The sequence below is a fragment of the Ochlerotatus camptorhynchus genome, unplaced genomic scaffold, assembly GCF_037179485.1.
Source record: "Ochlerotatus camptorhynchus isolate MF236.1 unplaced genomic scaffold, CSIRO-AGI_Acam_v1.1 ptg000084l, whole genome shotgun sequence".
NCBI classification, from domain to species: domain Eukaryota; kingdom Metazoa; phylum Arthropoda; class Insecta; order Diptera; family Culicidae; genus Ochlerotatus; species Ochlerotatus camptorhynchus.
In genome coordinates this window covers 1,004,305-1,021,979 of record NW_027040574.1, presented here as the reverse complement: position 1 = coordinate 1,021,979, position 17,675 = coordinate 1,004,305, and the positions used below count along the sequence as shown (strand labels likewise).

The 17,675-nt window shown below is 46.9% G+C and overlaps 1 protein-coding gene across 5 annotated transcripts in view; it reads right to left on the bottom strand.

The window, feature by feature from the left end:
* The window catches only part of FER (tyrosine-protein kinase Fer), a 163,061-nt gene extending 149,464 nt beyond the window's left edge, over positions 1 to 13,597 (bottom strand). For 2 of the 5 annotated variants that reach the window (XM_065218188.1, XM_065218189.1), the window contains exon 1: positions 13,099 to 13,394. In XM_065218188.1, coding sequence (XP_065074260.1) covers positions 13,099 to 13,294 — 196 coding nt within the window. In that variant the 5' untranslated portion in view covers positions 13,295 to 13,394. Of the gene's footprint in view, positions 1 to 13,098 lie in introns of all 5 variants that reach the window. The other 3 variants (XM_065218187.1, XM_065218194.1, XM_065218191.1) reach the window with 3 other exon arrangements.
* Between the last annotated feature and the right edge of the window lie 4,078 nt (positions 13,598 to 17,675).

Genomic DNA, 17,675 nt, shown 5'->3' with positions numbered 1-17,675 from the left:
TTGTGGAAACGAAGATTCGTGGGGATCCGTAAGGGCAAATCTATCCGGGGTTGGGTACCATACAAGTGAAGGTTGATTAAAATCTCCAAATACCATTTGCAAATCCAGCTCTTGAGCCGAGTTTAGAACTCTATCAGCTGATTCAACGAACTTACTAATAATGTTCACGTTGCCTGCCAGATCAGGAGGAATGTAAGCGGACCCTACGTAAATATGTCTAGCTCTTGCATCTATAACTACCCAAATCTGTTCTATATCTGCATCCACTGCGACAGAACAAATGCTGGAGCTCAATCGAGTATGCACAGCTACTAGTACCCCACCACCTCTTGTCTTACCAGATCGTATGGGATCGCGATCCTTACGGTACACTTGATACTGTGGCCCAAAGATTTGTCCATCTCCGAGACAGCGAGAAAGAAGTCTTCTATTTTGGTTCTGAGGCCCCTAACGTTCTGGTAGTAGAAGCTTACGATATTGTCGGAACGAATAACACAGCGTGGGCGACCAGTTTCGTGGGTTTCGACGTCGCAGGTGGTAGTAGTAGGCTGAAGCAAAGAGATGGTGGACTCTTCTCTTACTTACCTTACCAATCAGGCTAAGGCCTTGTTGTCCTCTGCTGTCCGAAGAAGTCGTCTCCACTCTACTCGATCCATGGCCACAGTTCGCCAGCCTCGTAGTCTGCGAAGGGTCCGCAGGTCACCTTCTACTTGGTCGATCCACCTTGCCCGCTGCGCGCCTCCGTAGTCTGCGAAGGGTCCGCAGGTCACCTTCTACTTGGTCGATCCACCTTGCCCGCTGCGCGCCTCTTCTTCTTGTTCCTGTTGGGTCGTTTTCTAGAACCATTTTCACTGGGTCGTCGTGCGGCATTCTTACGACGTGCCCAGCCCACCGTAGTCGCCCAATTTTTGCAATGTGGACGATGGATGGTTCTCCCAGCAGCTGGTGCAATTCGTGGTTCATTCGCCTCCTCCACGTTCCGTCATTCATCTGCACTCCACCGTAGATGGTACGCAACACCTTCCGTTCGAAAACACCAAGGGCGCGTTGGTCCTCCACGAGCATAGTCCAGGTCTCGTGGCCGTAAAGGACCACCGGTCTAATCAGCGTCTTGTAGACAGTCAACTTCGTGCGGCGGCGAATTTTATTCGACCGAAGCGTCCTCCGGAGTCCAAAGTAGGCACGATTCCCTGCCATAATGCGTCTTTGAATTTCTCTGCTGGTATCATTTTCGGCGGTCACCAGTGAGCCCAAATACACGAACTCATCGACCACCTCGATTTCGTCACCGTCAATCTGAACTCGGGGTGGGAGGCTAACATTGTCTTCCCTAGAACCTCTTGCTTTCATATATTTTGTCTTTGATGCGTTGATGGCAAGTCCAATCCGTCTAGCTTCAGCCTTCAGTCTGATGTACGTTTCCGCCATCATCTCAAAGTTCCGTGCCATAATGTCAATGTCATCGGCGAAACCAAGGAGCTGGATGGACTTCCTGAATATCGTGCCACTCGTGTCTATCCCGGCTCTTCTGATCACACCTTCTAACGCGATGTTGAACAGCAGACACGAAAGTCCATCACCCTGCCGTAACCCCCTTCGAGATTCAAAGGGACTCGAGAGTGTCCCCGATACTCGAACAACGCACGTCACCATCGTCGCCTTGACCAATCGCGTCAGTTTATCCGGAAATCCGTACTCGTGCATAATCTGCCATAGCTGATCTCGATCGATTGTGTCGTATGCGGATTTGAAATCGATGAACAAATGATGTGTGGGCACGTTGTATTCGCGGCATTTCTGCAGAACCTGCCGAATCGCGAAAATTTGGTCCGTGGTAGCGCGGGCACCCATGAATCCCGCCTGGTATTGCCCCACGAACTCTCTTGCATATGGTGACAGACGGCGGCATAGAATTTGGGAGAGTACCTTGTAGGCGGCGCTCAGCAGTGTGATCGCGCGGTAGTTGCAGCAATCCAACTTGTCGCCCTTTTTGTAGATTGGGCATACGACACCTTCCATCCGGTAATATCTCCTCCTCCCAAATCTTGGCAATTACCCAGTGCAGCGCTCTAGCCAGTGCTTCACCACCGTATTTCAATAGCTCACTTGGTAGTTGATCTACACCAGTTGCTTTGTTGTTCTTCAGCCGACCGATCTCCTCCTCAACTTCTTGAAGATCAGGGGCCGGTAGCCTGTCGTCTTCTGCGCGTGCTCCAAGGTCTGTTGCCGTGCCACCTTCGTTTTCTGCTGCTTCACCGTTGAGGTGCTCGTCATAGTACTGCTTCCACCTCTCAATCACCTCACACTCGTTCGTGAGAAGGTTACCGTCCAAGTCCTTGCACATATCGGCTTGCGGCACGTAGCCTTTGCGCGAACTATTTAGCTTCTCGTAGAACTTCCGTGTGTCGTTTACGCGGTACAGATTTTCCATCGCCTCGCGATCTCGATCTTCCTGCTGACGCTTCTTCCTTCGGAAAACCGAGTTTTGTCTTTTCCGCGCTTGTCTAGATCGCTCCACATTCAATCTCGTGCGGTGTTGCAGCATTCTCGCCCGTGCTGCATTCTTCTCCTCTACTAACAGTTTGCATTCGCCGTCAAACCAGTCATTTCTTCGGTCCGGGATTGCAGTACCTAGTGCCGCTACAGCAGTACTACCTATGGCTGAACGGATGTCCCTCCAGCCATCTTCAAGAGAAGCTGCGCCAAGCTGCTCTTCCGTGGGTAGTGCAACTTCCAGCTGCTGCGCGTAGTCCTGGGCAACTCCGGTGTTCCGTAGTTGCTCAATGTTGGGTCGTGGCGTTCGACTTCGACGTGTGTTATGCACCGTCGAGAGTTTTGAGCGCATGCATACTGCAACTAGGTAGTGGTCCGAATCTATGTTCGCACTGCGGTACGTGCGGACGTTGATAATGTCGGAGAAGAATTTCCCGTCGATTAGAACGTGATCGATTTGGTTTTCTGTGTGTTGGTCAGGTGATCTCCAGGTGGCTTTGTGGATATCCTTGCGGGGGAAAAAGGTACTTCGAACTACCATTCCTCGGGAGGCTGCAAAGTTCACGCATCGTTGGCCGTTATCGTTCGATACGGCATGCAGGCTGTTTGGCCCGATTGCCGGTCTATACATTGCCTCCCGTCCTACCTGAGCGTTCATGTCGCCGATGACGATTTTGACGTCCCGTTGCGAACAGCCGTCGTACACCTGCTCCAGCTGCGCATAGAACGCTTCTTTCTCGTCGTCGGGTCTCCCTTCGTGTGGGCAGTGCACGTTGATGATGCTGTAGTTGAAGAAACGGCCCTTAATCCTCAACTTGCACATCCTCGCGTTGATCGGCTGCCAACCAATCACGCGTTGGCGCATCTTACCCAGCACTACAAAGCCGGTTCCCAGCTCGTTGGTGGTGCCACAGCTCTGGTAGAAAGTAGCCGCTCGATGCCCGCTTTTCCATACCTTTTGTCCCGTCCAGCAAAGTTCCTGCAGTGCTACGACTTCGAAGTTGCGTGGTTGAAGTTCGTCATAGATTAACCTATCGCAACCCGGGAAGCCGAGCGATTTGCAGTTCCATGTTCCGAGTTTCCAATCGTAGTCCTTATTTCGTCGCGTAGGTCTGTGCCGATTGTTCCGATCCGTATTTCTTTCTTCGGTATTTGCAACTTTGTTTTTTTTCCAGGGCGGCTTGTTGGGCCTGCCCCAACCCCCTGTCTCGCCGGGGGACCATCGTGCACAGCTCTGTTTAGAGTCCCACGCTGGCACTAGGACGGTGATCAGCCGCTCCTAACATGGAGAACAGACGCCGTTTTGAGCCGCACCTCCATGGTGAGCAGACGCTCAGGTTTGGTGAAGCATTTCCTCTATCACCGTACTATGGTTACCGCGCCAGTGTTCGCGTCGCACCTCTTCACTTTGCTATTGCCGGACTGGCAACATTGCCCAGGCTACGCCAACCAGCTGTGTCCATGTTTCAGCTGGTAGTCTTTTGTTATCATATGACTCGAGGAGGCGTGAAGTAGGAACTTGTGAGGACCAGGTGGACTCTTCTCGGACAGGCTGAAATAGGTGGTTACTATTCAGAGATTGTGCAGTATCCTTTCCGGCTTCGGCGGGACATATACCACTGTTTAGCTTACCTGGTGAAACAGGAAGTGCAACCGAGTGATATGCACAAAAATCCCCAGTGCCGAAAGGCGCGGTGTTTACAGTGATGTTGATATCTTCAATGCCATCAGAGGGCGTTGTGTTAGCAGAGGTTTGTACTGAGTCGACAGCGGGCTGGAACGTGGGAACAATATTCAATTTCGTGATAGCATCTTGCCCGGCTTCGGCGAGACATATACCACTGTTTGCCTTACCTGGAAGAACAGGGAAGGCCGCTCCTGAGTGGTTGACGTCATCGGCCGAGGTGATGATTGCGTTGTCGTTAAGAGATGTGCGGCAAAGGTTGATATCTTCATTGCACTGTAACCAAGAAGGCTCATTCAAATTTGGTGCAGTATCCTGCCGGACTTCGGCGGGACATATACCATTCGTAAGCTCACCTGGAGAAACAGGAAGCTCATGTGGTGTAATGTATGCACCATTCGCTGATGATTGCTAGCTGGAGTAATCAATTCGCTGCTTCGCATTCTTCAACCTTTTCTGGTAGATGGGGCAGTCTGAACTCTAAGACGCGTGGGAGATTTCCAACGCATCATCAGCTGGCAGTCGTTGACGCTTATTAAGTTTATCGCAGTTAACACATTTTTCGTAATCCGAGATGCATTCATTGGCTTGGTGACATCCGCACATCTTGGGCAGCAGGACGGATTTGGACATGAAGAAGCTTTGTGTCCGTATTCGGAGCACTTGAAACACCGGAGAACATCAACTGCCTCCAAAACCTTACAGCGATCCCATCCAACTTTAACTTTCTGCCGTTTCATCAGAGTGTCAAACATCCCAGAATCAGTTTCGATCAGCGCACTCATTGGATTTGATGGTCTATTCACATTTTTCATCAGTCGAATGACCTCGAGCGAAACCGTATCTGCGAGATCATTCTGCTTTCTGAGCTTGTCGATTAGTTGCTGCTCGTCAATCGTATCCGAAAAGCCAATGATTTTCATCCTAGGTCTGAGAGGCTTGAGAACTTCAATCGAGTACCTGTCCGACAACGACTGGTTTGCAGAGGATAATAGCTGTGCTGCTTTTTCGTGTGTTTCACATCTCACCGCAACTTCCCCGTTTGCTTTCTTGTGCACTTCTTTCACGGAGAATGTGACGGGATCCAAGTTACTGCGAATGTCAGCTTGGGTGATATCAGCTGTTTGGCTTCGTTTTGGTTGAAATACAACTGTTTTCTCAATTTTCAATATTTTTGCAGGCTTCTTTCCCGGCACGTCAGGACGGGTCGGTTCCGTTTTTTTCTTGATTCTACGTTTATCGGATCTCAATAGACCACCATCTTCATCGTCGCTATCTTTATTGTTGTCTTTCTGTTTGGGTCTGTTATTACCTGACTCACTCTCTATTCGCTTCTTTTTACCTCCAACTACATCAGCATAGGTGTCCTTTGCCTTCGTATCACTCGAAGGTAGAAGCTCATTCGTCAGTACATTGAATTTAGCCTCAACCACAGCAGAAACACTTGATTCTAGATTTACCAGGAGCTGGTGCATCGCATCAAATCTTTGGGATAGCTCTGTGCATTTCTTGTTGACATCGTTCAACGAGATTTGTTTTTTCCTGCATTCAAAACAGAAATACTTCACAGCCACATTCTCCTTTATTGCGGTAGCTGCAGCTGTAGAGATATCAGAGCAGCGCGTATGGAGTATTTGTTCGCACACTGCAAACAACTGACGTCATGATAGTATACACTCTCTTCCCCTTTAGCCCTGGGACGGGCGTGAAGATGTGGTAGGTTGATTATACGATCGCTTTTGTTTTGTTTCACTGTTAGAAAATATCTGGAAACTAGTTTTTACGATATAGCACTATGGAAACTGAAGCAGTCCATAAATCTTCACAATGTCCGTATTTTACAGAGCCAGAGCTTCCAATTACACAAAAAACATAGATTAAAAACGTACGAATTACCGAGGAAACCAAGAAAAAAAACGAGCTTTTTTAACGTATGAACTCACAAAGGTCTGCACCATTCGTTGTCCCGTGTACAGGAACGCTTAACTTCCCTCTCTAGAGCCGAATACCGCTGACGGGCCTCGTTCTTGGCTCCTCGGGTCCTTGCTCGCTCTATAGCGGCTTTTGCTTCTCTCCGCTCCTCGATCTTCCTCCAGGTATCATCGGTGATCCTTCCTGTGAGTGCGCAGCTCACCCAGGTTGTTCTCGCTTGTTTCAATAAAGGCATCCACTGTTCTACTACGCTGCCACCTTCCAGAATATTAGCTGCGCGAGCCTCGAGTTCTTCGACGAACGATCTCTTCACTGCTGGGTCTTCCAGTCGCCGTGTGTTGAATCGCCGCCCGAGTCTCTCCTCCCGCCGTAGAACCCGCGCAATGCGTAGGCCGATCTCACCGACCAAGAGATGGTGGTCGGACGCGATGTCAGCGCTGCGTTTATTCCGAACATCAAGAAGGCTCCGTCTCTATTTTCGGCTGATGCAGATGTGGTCGATTTGGTTCTCTGTATATCCATCACGGGAGACCCATGTGGTTTTATGTACTGGCGATGGGGGAAGAGCGAACCCCCGATCACCATGTCGTTGTTGCCACAAAACTCTGCAAGCAGCTCGCCGTTCCAGCTCATATCTCCGAGACCATGGCGTCCCATAATGCGCTCATAGTCCGAGTTGTCGGAGCCGATCTTCGCATTGAAGTCGCCTGTGTAGATCTTGATATCATCTCTTGGAGTCTTATCCACGACAGCATTCAGTTGACTGTAAAAGTTCTCTTTTTCCTGCAATTCGGCAGCATCGGTTGGCGCATAACATTGGATTATGGTAAGGTTTCGAACCTGTGTTCTGAATGAGAGAATAATCCATTGATAGGTTCCCACTTGATGAGCGCAGCTTGTGTTTGGGCGCTAAGCAGAAAGCCAACTCCACGATGTCGCGGAGCGTTTTCACCTCGCATACCAGAATATAAAAGTACCTGTCCCGAAGGCAGCTTGTGTTCTCCAAAGTTCGGCCACCGGACGTCACTAAGTCCCAGGATTTCTAGCTTCATACGGCGGGCCTCACTGGCGAGTTGTGCCAGTTTACCAATTTACAGCGCTAAAAGTCGTTGCCATAAAATCAGTTCGTAATCTTTCACTACAGGTTTCTGTAACAATTTGAAGGTTTCGGAGATAGTAGGTGGTCTCCTATCCGCCGTGATGGGACTGTCATCTTCGGTATAGCTTTCGTATTCAGCCACTGGATGCCAGTCAGACGCTGTTTGAGCCGCCCTTAACATGGAGAACAGTCGCTCGGGTTTTGTAAGCCACGTCCTCCGAAAAGGATGCAGCTCCCCCTTCCCTGTCAGCATACGACCAAAGTTCCCACCGGGGTTGGTTATCCGATCTTCCCTTAGTTTACTCGTACCCCAGCCGGCGCCGCGGGGAGGAAGGGATAGGAGTTACTGGGCAAGAGGCTAAGGACCACTTTCACTTGCGTGACGGGTCTATTTTATAACCTTCAAGTACGCGAACTACCGGTGGTACGCATTATCCCAGTCATTTGCCAGTTTCTATGCTTACCTTAATTTCTCTAAATTTATCAAATGTTCCGGCAAATTGATAGGTCAAATTTTCCCAACGGAGAGACGGTATGTCGATGCACCTTCGACCGTTGGCAGTCGACGCAGTCTTTGGCAAACTCATTTATTTCACGGTTCATAGCTGGCCAAACGAATCGCTCGGAGATTACCTTCCTGCTGCCTCGAGCTCCTGGGTGAGAAATTCCGTGTAGGCATTCCATGATGGTTCTCCGTTGAGTACTTGGAACGAAAGGTCGTGGTTTTCCGGTCGAGACGTCACAGTAGATCGGTTGAGAACAACCACTCATCCGTTTTGCTTCAAATTTCAGCGAAGTAGATTTGGATTGCATCAACTGCTGAAGCTCCGCGTCGTTTTTCTGCTTTCGTCCGATTTCTTCATAGTCCACCGAAGTAGGCGCTAGTATACTCTACACACGAGACAATGCATCGGCGACGTAATTTTCACTTCCACTGACATGTTGTATATCCGTAGTAAATTCCGAAATGAAACGTAGGTATCGTTCTTCATGCGGTAGCCGAGAGCTGGAATCGGTTGTTAGCGCGTATGTTAGTGGGCGATGGTCAGTGAAGATCGTGAAGTTGCGTCCTTCAAGGAAGTGCCGAAAATATTTCACAGACATTTTCATCGCAGTCAGTTCACGGCCAAAAGTAGAGTATTTCGTTTGGGACATCGAAAATTTTTCGGAATAAAATCCGAGTGGTTCCCAATTCTGACCATTTAGCTGCTGCAAGACAGCCCCCGCAGCAATATTTGAGGCATCGATCATCAGAGCTAATGGTTTCGACGAGTCAGGATAGTGAAGCAGTGCTGTCTCCGCTAATGATTTTTTACAACGCTCGAAGCTTGATGAAGCTGCATCTGTCCACTGTAGTTTACGTATGTCGTTTTTCCTGTTCCCGGGAATAAGCTTCTGCAACTCAGCTTGGATGTCGGATGCATGACGAACGAAGCGTTTGTAGCCGTTGGCGAGTGCCAGAAAGCGACGGAGTTCCTTGACTGTTGTCGGTTTCTCGTAGTCCATAATGGCTTGGACGCGTGACGGGAGCGGCCGCACTCCATCACTGCTGATCAGGTATCCTAAAAATTCCACTTCCTTTTGGGCAAACACGCTCTTACCCAAATTTAGAACGAGTCCGTGCTGGCGTAGGCGGTCAAACACTATGCGTAGATGCTCCTGGTGTTGAGCAAGGGATTCAGAAGCGATGCATATGTCATCTATAAAGACAACAACGAAATCAAGATCACCAAAGATTCGGTTCATGTAGCGCTGGAACGTCTGACTTGCGTTACATAACCCAAATTTTTTTTTTTTTTTTTTTTTTCCTTTATTTACAAGGCTTTCAGCCATTGGCTGGTTCGCCTTGGGAACTCCAGAAGGGAGTTCCAAAAGGTTTGTAAGAGCTGCTACAGTGTTTGTATAACCATTAACACCATTAACATAAAACACAAATCAGTATAAACATAAAGGACATATTAAAATAAGAACTGGCGTGGTACATCTGCGTTAATTCAGTTGGACTTCCAATTGGATTGCGGTAAGTTGTCATCAGGGTTCAGGGTTGAAACGTATCGTGTATGCCGGTAGTTGGAGCTAGTCATTGAGGGTTGCGTGGGTCGAGTAGTTTAGATCATATTGAAGAGTCCGGTTTCCTTCAGGAAGATAAACAGCGTAGCAGTCCGAACGGGATCATCGGAGAGGACATCCCGGATGCTGCCGGAAATGTCGTAGCTTCTCCTGGTTCCATCGTATTTCGGGCATATGCAGATGAAGTGCTCGACGGTCTGTGGGATGCGGCAGTGGTCGCATATCCTCCGGAAGGGTCCGTCCCCCTTATAGTTGTGGGAGACGTTTGTGTGGCCGGACCGGAGTCGCGATAAAACAACCTGCTCACGGTGGAGGGGTGGATCCTCCCATCTGCTGGTGTCCCCTTTTATCTTCCGTATAAACAGTATACTTCCGGCGAGCCAGTCCCGGCTCCAGGATTGGTCTACGGTCTTGGTGACCCACTTCTTCAGATCCTGCCCGGGGATAACCCAAATTGCATGCGGGTGAACTCAAACAAGCCAAACGATGTGATGACCGCCGTTTTGGGAATGTCTGCTTCCTCCACCGCAACCTTATGATACGCTCGCTCCAGATCAAGAGTTGTGAAAACGGACTTACCATGAAGCGAATGCAGCAAATCGTGGATGTGCGGTACCGGATAACGGTCAGGTGTAGTGATATGATTTAAGCGACGGTAGTCACCAACGAAACGCCATTTCCCGTTCTTTTTCAGCACACAATGCAAAGGACTTGCCCAACTGCTACTCGATGGTCTGCATATTCCTAGGTCACACATAAGGCGAAACTCTTCCTTAGCAGCTTTAACTTTGTCCGGATGCATTCGTCGAACTCTAGACGCCACGGGTGGTCCACGAGTAACTATGTGATGGGTTACGTCACACTGCGTGACAGAACGAAGCGTCGATGGCAGAGTTATTTCCCGGTACTCCATTAACAAATCGTGGAACGGATGATCGGCACCAACAAGTGTTACACTGTGCAGAGCAGCAGTCATCATACCTCCAGAAGACTTCAATCCTGTCTGGCCATCTATCAGTTTTTGGTTTTTCAAATCGACGAGTATGCCGAAGTGCGCCAAAAAATCAGCACCGATTATTGGCATCGTCACTTCAGCAACGAGGAAATTCCAGGTGAATCTTCGTCTCAATCCTAGGTCAACAGGAATAAATTTCGTTCCAAATGTCCGAATTCTACTTCCGTTGGCTGCGTGGAGCTGTTGTATAACGGTACCGTTCAATCGATCTCTCCTGGAGGCAGGCAATATTGTGACGTCCGATCCAGTGTCGATTAGAAAGCGTGTATTGTTCGTCCTGTCAAAAATTACCATTCGGCGACTTTCCGACACTCCGGCCACCACCGCCGATGATGGTGGGGAGGATGCTAGTTTTTTGAGCTCCATGAACACGGTTCTCGGCACCGCTGAGCATCGTTTCCATATTTCCTATGGTACCAGCACAGTCCGGATCGTGATGACGAACGAGAACCACTTCGGTTTCGCGAAAACGAACGGCCTCGCTCAGGGTTGGGAGCCTTCAGGCGTCGGATTTCCACTGTGAGAAGTTCGATCTGCTCTGCTAGCTTCCTTTCACCACTGTTGCTGTACGTTGGTTTGTTGTGCACCATGGCAACTGCGGAGGACTGACCGTTGGAGGCGTCGGTGATCTTGTCTGCCATTTCAGCCAACTTCTCGATGGTACCATCGTGGCATGTGAGAATTGGTCGAATGTTTGCCGGGAGGCGTTGAATGAAAATCATTTTGAGCAGATTGTTATCCACGCCCAAACCCGTCGACAACTCTCTCATCTTTGCTAACAGATGCGTTGGGCGCATATCGCCAAGATCGTGGGCCCCCAGCAGCTGTTCGAAGCGGCTTTCAGCAGACAGGGCGAAGCGAGCAATTAGGCGATCTTTCACTGTTTTGTATTTATTTTCCGCTGGAGGAGCAGCTACCAAATCGGCTATGTGACATATAACCGATTGATCCACTTTGGCCACGATGTGGTAAAACTTGGTTTCATCATTGACGATTTTCGCAAGGTGGAATTGCGCTTCCGATTGCGCAAACCACATAGCCGGATCAGTTTTCCAAAAATCCGGTAGTTTTACTGCGACAGATGCTGCTGCGTTGCTCCCGTTATCGTCCGGCATTTTGAGGCTAGTTTCGGCTTTGAGATCGAATATCGGCGAATAACCGTGAAATCGGACCGAAACTTTTAGATTCGCGACGTCGCGGGTCACCAATGTAGTGATCGGACACGGAATAAAGAACGATTAGTTACGAAATACTTAAAATCTTTATTTTTACTTTCAATAGAAAAACAACCACATTCGCGCGTTGATAGCTGCGTAGCAAAGATTGACAGCTTGAGTTCTTTTTCTTCGACGACGACCCGATGGAAGCCAGGCTGACCAGTGTTGCCGGGCGATGCCACATGCCCTTTAATTCTATGATCTGTCTTGATGTTCTCCGAGCTTCCCTAAAGCTCTCAATTCTAATGAAGATCTCGGTTCTCACCTTTAAGTTTTCATAAATTTTCTGAAGGTCTCTGTACTTAATCCTTCGGAACATCTTAAGGGTTCGAGATTTTAACTCGATATTTTTAACGCATTTCATAAATAGCTTTCTTATTATAAACCTGGAGATTATCCGCCAAAGTTATGGAAAAATCTGGAAAACTCAGGGAACTTTATTTAGTCAAATGAGTGGACACCCTGTAGATAAAGAAAGACGATTAAACGTCAAAATATTCTATACAAGGTCGTCAACTACGAATTGTTCAAAAATGTAGGCCTACACACTGCAAGAAAAATGATCAATCTTGACCTAAATTCATGTTAAAAAAAAGTTTTAAATAAAGGGAGGAGACTTTTTAGTGACTTGCTTGAAAAAAGTGACTCGCTACCCGCCCTGAATTTAATGGAATCAAAACAAAGCTGCAACAACATATTTTTGAAGAGCAAATGTTCAGCAAAATGAAAACAAAATTTGTTATAAAATTTGTCAATCGCGTAAATTGAAGTCAAATTATGATTTCAGTTCGATGTTGATGTCTAAATTTGATTTCGATTTGCTGTCATGCTGGTCTCAACGCTAGCATTTTTCCACCACAAAGGATAGACAAAATAATTAAGGATAGGCTTACTGCCCATGAAAGCACATCACATCTTTGATTGATTTCCTATTCTAATGAGACTGTTATGCCATCATGGGTAGTGTACTCTTTTGTTGAATAATTAAATGTGATTTAAATAATTTGTTTAAAGTTACATCAGAATTGAAAGGTAAACAAAAATCAACACCCGATGCAGAGTCAAACAGCGCAGCATTTGGCATTCTACAACCAGTTGAGCTAATTTTAATCGCGTCCACTTTTCCGGTTTAGAACTTGAAAAAAAAATCAAAAATTAAAAACAACAAATCAGTGCCACAGCGACAGCGAGCGGGTTGTAATTCATCGTGCCCTCATAGCTTTCTTTTGTTTTTGTTTACACTACACACATCCGATTTCGACTTTTGAGGGCTGCCACATGTGCGAACCCAGTCAACATAATATGATTGTGTATGCGCTTTAGATGAAACAGGTTGTCGAGGTGGTCCGTCGCACTGCTGTTGTTGTTGTTGTTAGTGGATCGCATCCAAAGCTGCCACGACGAAGTTGAGTTTAGTTATTGAATAACAGGTTGTTTTTGGTTTGAAATTGGCTGCAAAAAATTGACCGGTTTTGGGCAAACCCGTTGACGACGGAACTAAGCCGCACTAATGACCAGACCAGCTGGTTCACTAATCACGCCCAGACACATTAGATTACGCAACAAATGCATGCTTTTGTGTACTAACCCTGGAGATCATCGGTCCGGTCGATCTTGAGACCCTGCTGGGTCACGGCAACCAGGGATGCTGCATACTCTTTGTCGCACTTGCTCTTCTGTATCATGCAGCGTTTCATCGTCTCCAGCAACTTCAGCTCGGCTTCCTGGCGGTTGAGCAGCGCTTCGTGCGCCGCCCGCCCTTGCAGCGCCGACGAGAAACCCATTTGCGTTCGATATTCCTGTCGCACTTACATTCAACACACTTCCTGAACTTTTCCTCTTGGTCTTCTTCAATGTTGCTCACCACTACCACCACGACCGTCGGTCACAAACAAACCACACACACACGCGTACGCACACAGGCGCCCAAACTAATCAATGCTCCGTTGTTTCGAAACTCTTCTTCCTTTATCTTCTTCACCACGCAACCCCTTCCTGGGATTATTACGTCACTCCTTGCTATATTGCGATTAGTGCACGATTAAGTTGTCACTGAGATGATGACAAAGTGTGCGCCCTCGCGCTCGAAGCGATTTAACAATTTCCACGGTCTGCGCCGCGCCCTTCACTTTTCCTCTTCTTCTTCTTCTCACCGGGAAAACGACCTGTCACACGGCAAATATCAAAAACCGAAAAACCTGTGAACCAACCGACGACCGATTCCGATGGCCAGAATATTATGCACAACTTAAATGGACAGTGAAAGCGAGCCGCGCGCGGTCTTTCACTTTTGGACGTTCACACAGAAACGGGCATTTTTCTTCTTCTTTGTTGTCGTTGTGTTTTGGTTGGTGCCTGTCAACTCAAGAGCTAATAATCGCGTCGCTTTTGGTCATCGCTTATTCCTGTCACACATCGATCAAACGACAAATTGCATTTTTCGTTGTTTCACTGCTTTAATTTCCAGGTGGACACACGCACTCACGTAGTGGCTCTGCTTCGATTAGGGGTTGAAAGTACACTACCACTACTACTGTCATGGGGATTTATATTTTTATTTTTTCTGCACAGATGGTGGATCGGCACTAGTTTGGAAGGAGACCTGTGGAGGAGGAGCAAAAAAAAAAGTATGTGATTAGCATAGAAAAAAAGAGTTGTCAACGCGGTCACCGTGGCAAAAAAAGTTCGCGTATTGCGCAATACCATATTCAATCCGTTACGGATCGCTACCAATAAACGATTGGATCGGTGTTTTTTTTTTGTTGGTCAAGTCACCCGAGCAACAAGCAGCAGTAGGCTTTGATGAGAATTGAGCATTGATTTTAAAAATTATTTTTATTCCATAGTGACCTGTGAATGTTTGTCAATACAGTTCTCTGTTCGCTTTACCAAAAATCATTAGATGAATTAGAAGATCAACGCACGGCCTACAGTGTTTCAAAAAACTACAAGGGACAGCCCTATGAGGTTGTACGCTATGGTGACGTAGGGCTACGTGGTCTTAATATATAATAAATCTTATTTGTTTTAAAACAGCAAAAAATGGTTATCTTACATTAAATTCCACTTAATTAATTTTGGAATCCATGACGGATGCGTATTTCGACTACAATGTGCTGTCAGTGTCATTCTCACCAAAGACTTATCAAAAACCTAACCCCTTTAAGTACTCATCCCCTAGGTAAAAATGTCAAGATTACAGGTATAAAAATGAAACTGCAACGTGTAGAATCGGGACCTACCTAACTATTAATAACCCAAGATTTAAGTAAAGGAGAAAAATCTATTCAAAGCTCCAATAAGTAATGTTAACTGCAGCAGGATCTTGCGTTTTGTGTAGGAATAGGAATTTGAGCGGGGTTCTCTCACCGCCAAACCGACATGAATAACCTTTAAAATTACCATGACATTTCTGATCAAAGCACAAAACTGACATCTGCCGCCGTGTTCGCGAAAAATGTGTATCCTAGCCACGAGCAGGCGTACAAATGTATGAGTTGGTTCGTGTCTAATCTTTCGCGGACAAATTATTATGATTTAGATAAAAGAATTCTATGGTTTTGACAGATGGGATCGCTGCATATTTGAATCGGCCGTTATGGATTCTCGAACAACAGTTAAGTTTAAGTTTCATGTCGGTTTTGTCAGCGGTCTGTCCATGTTTATACTCTTTAGTATGACATAGCTGGCTCACAGCAACTCACGAAGAGCTACTGATTCCGATCAATAGCGGTGCGGCTTCTTCCTCCTTCTGTGGATGCTCATGTGAGCTGCAGATCGTTGCTTGCAGGCAGCCTTTCGTTGTGTACTGGAGAACACCACTACTCACCACGCGGTGATTGAATAAACACCGTTTGGTGAGAATGGATGGGATTCAGCTTTGAAATCTGTGTTAGGGAAATCGATTTTCGCAGGCAATCGATGATAATTTTAATTATCATAGAAACAGTTACACATTCATGCAATTTTCAGTAGTGACATTTTGAAAAATGATAAAACCTTAAATTTAACAGATGCGTGGAAATGTTTCTGATAGATTGGTGATAACATTATTGAAATTGGTCCAGAGGCAGCTGAGTTATTAACGTTCAAAATCTTTCATAATTTTGCTACATGTTCCATTTTCGACTTTCACAAAGTGTACCCCCATATAGAAATCACAGACGTAGTCCTACGTCAACATCACAGTGGTTACCGTTTCTGATTACTGAGCAGAAGGTCGGGAGTTCAATCCCAGACCCGTCCCCTTCCTTGCAATTTTTCACTTTGCCTTATTCTATCCCCACTAGATTTAAATGAAAAACGAATTCTGCTTTAACCAACCGATCGCATCACTTACCACAGTTGAATCCTGGTCTAAAAATAACCCACCTCACTAACACAACTATCCTCCCCGTGAAAGCCGTGGAGATGAAGAGTTGTATTCGATGTAACAACTAACAACGGACATCGAACTAATCATCATTTCCTCCCCAAAAGACCGTAAGGACGTGGCCGGCGCTGTGATTGATCTATAAATAGATTGAATTAGTGAGCTTGTACATCGAAGAAACTAATCCCATGCACCATCTACGTGGTTCTGATCAATCACGGAGGAGCAACTACGAAATGCACGGACTTTAAAAAAAATCGGTGATGATATTTGTGTCAACAGATTAAGAATTAAATCTTTTAAAGATGTTAAAACCAAAGTGAATAGGCGATTTTTCTGATAGCCATAAAACTGATACAAATGTATGTATAATACATTACATATTTAGATATAAGCGAAGACAACAAATCAAGAAGACTTACAACTCTTCCATTTTCTCATACGAACGCTATGAGACCGGTACAATCGCGTCATCTGCCGCTTAAGGTGGAAGTTAATACTTTCCATTGACACTGAATCCACACCCGTTCAAACCACATCCAAATTCGAAATGCACCAATACCAACAAGTATTGGAAAGTATTGAAATTTTGAACATATTCGTAAACACAATATTATTGTATAATTATAATAATTCTACTACTGAAATGACAACTTCAATCCCAAGATTCCAAGTTCAGGGTAGTCTGACTAATGCTCAGGGAAGTCTTGCCGTAGTTCAGGGAAGGCCTGCCGAACTTCAGCGTAGTCTTGATGAAGTCCAGGTAAGCCCTGCCGAAGTTCAGGAAAGTGCTTCCGAAGTTCAGGGAAGTCTTTGTGAAGTTCAGGGAAGTTCTGCCGATGTTCAGGGAAGTTTTTCCGAACTATAGGGAAGTCCTACGAATGTTCAGAGAACTCCTGCCGAAGTTCAGAGAAGTTTTACCGAAGTTCAGGGAAGTTCTGCCGAAGTTCAGGGAAGTCTTTGTGAAGTTCAGGGAAGTCTTTTCATTTCAATTCTTGAAATTGGGGCGAAAAGCGCTACGCTGGTGGAATGAAGATACGAAAGCCGTTAAAGCCCGGCGTAAAGCACTTCGCCGTGTAAAGCGCCTTCCTATCGGACATCCCGACCGCGAGGACGCGCTCCGTCACTACCATGAATCGCACAATCAATGCCGGCAAGAAATCCGTGCCGCCAAACGAACCAGCTGGATGGACTTTCTGGAAGGAATGAATTCGTCACAGTCTTCGGCCGACTTATGCCCTCAGTGGGAAACGGCGCATGACACCGCTCCACGTACAGATTAACGGTGAAGCTGTTTCTGACCCTGCAATTGTAGCGGACGAACTCGGCTCGTACTTTGCCGATCTCGCAGCCATCGAGAGGTACGAAGACGAATTCAAGCGGAAAGCTAAGCCTTCGACGTCATCCATTGCAAGTTTTTCTGTTTCTTCTGACGCTGGAAACTCGGACATCAACCAGGCATTCTCCTGGCAGGAATTGCAGCATGCCCTCCGCTGCAGCAACGGAAAGTCAGCGGGTCCCGACGAAATCGGGTACCCTCTACTCAAGACGTTACCAACGCCAGGCCAGCTACGGATGCTGGAGCTTTTGAACAAGCTCTGGCTCACCAACTCGTATCCAGCGTCTCAGAGCTTAGTCATTCCCATCCCAAAAGCCAATGAAACAACCCGTGAAGCTAGCAAGTTCCGGCCAATAGCCTTGACATGCTGTATGGCCAAGGTCCTGGAGCGAATGGTCAATAGGAGACTAAAGCATTTCCTTGAAGCCGAAAACCTGCTAGACCATCGACAGCA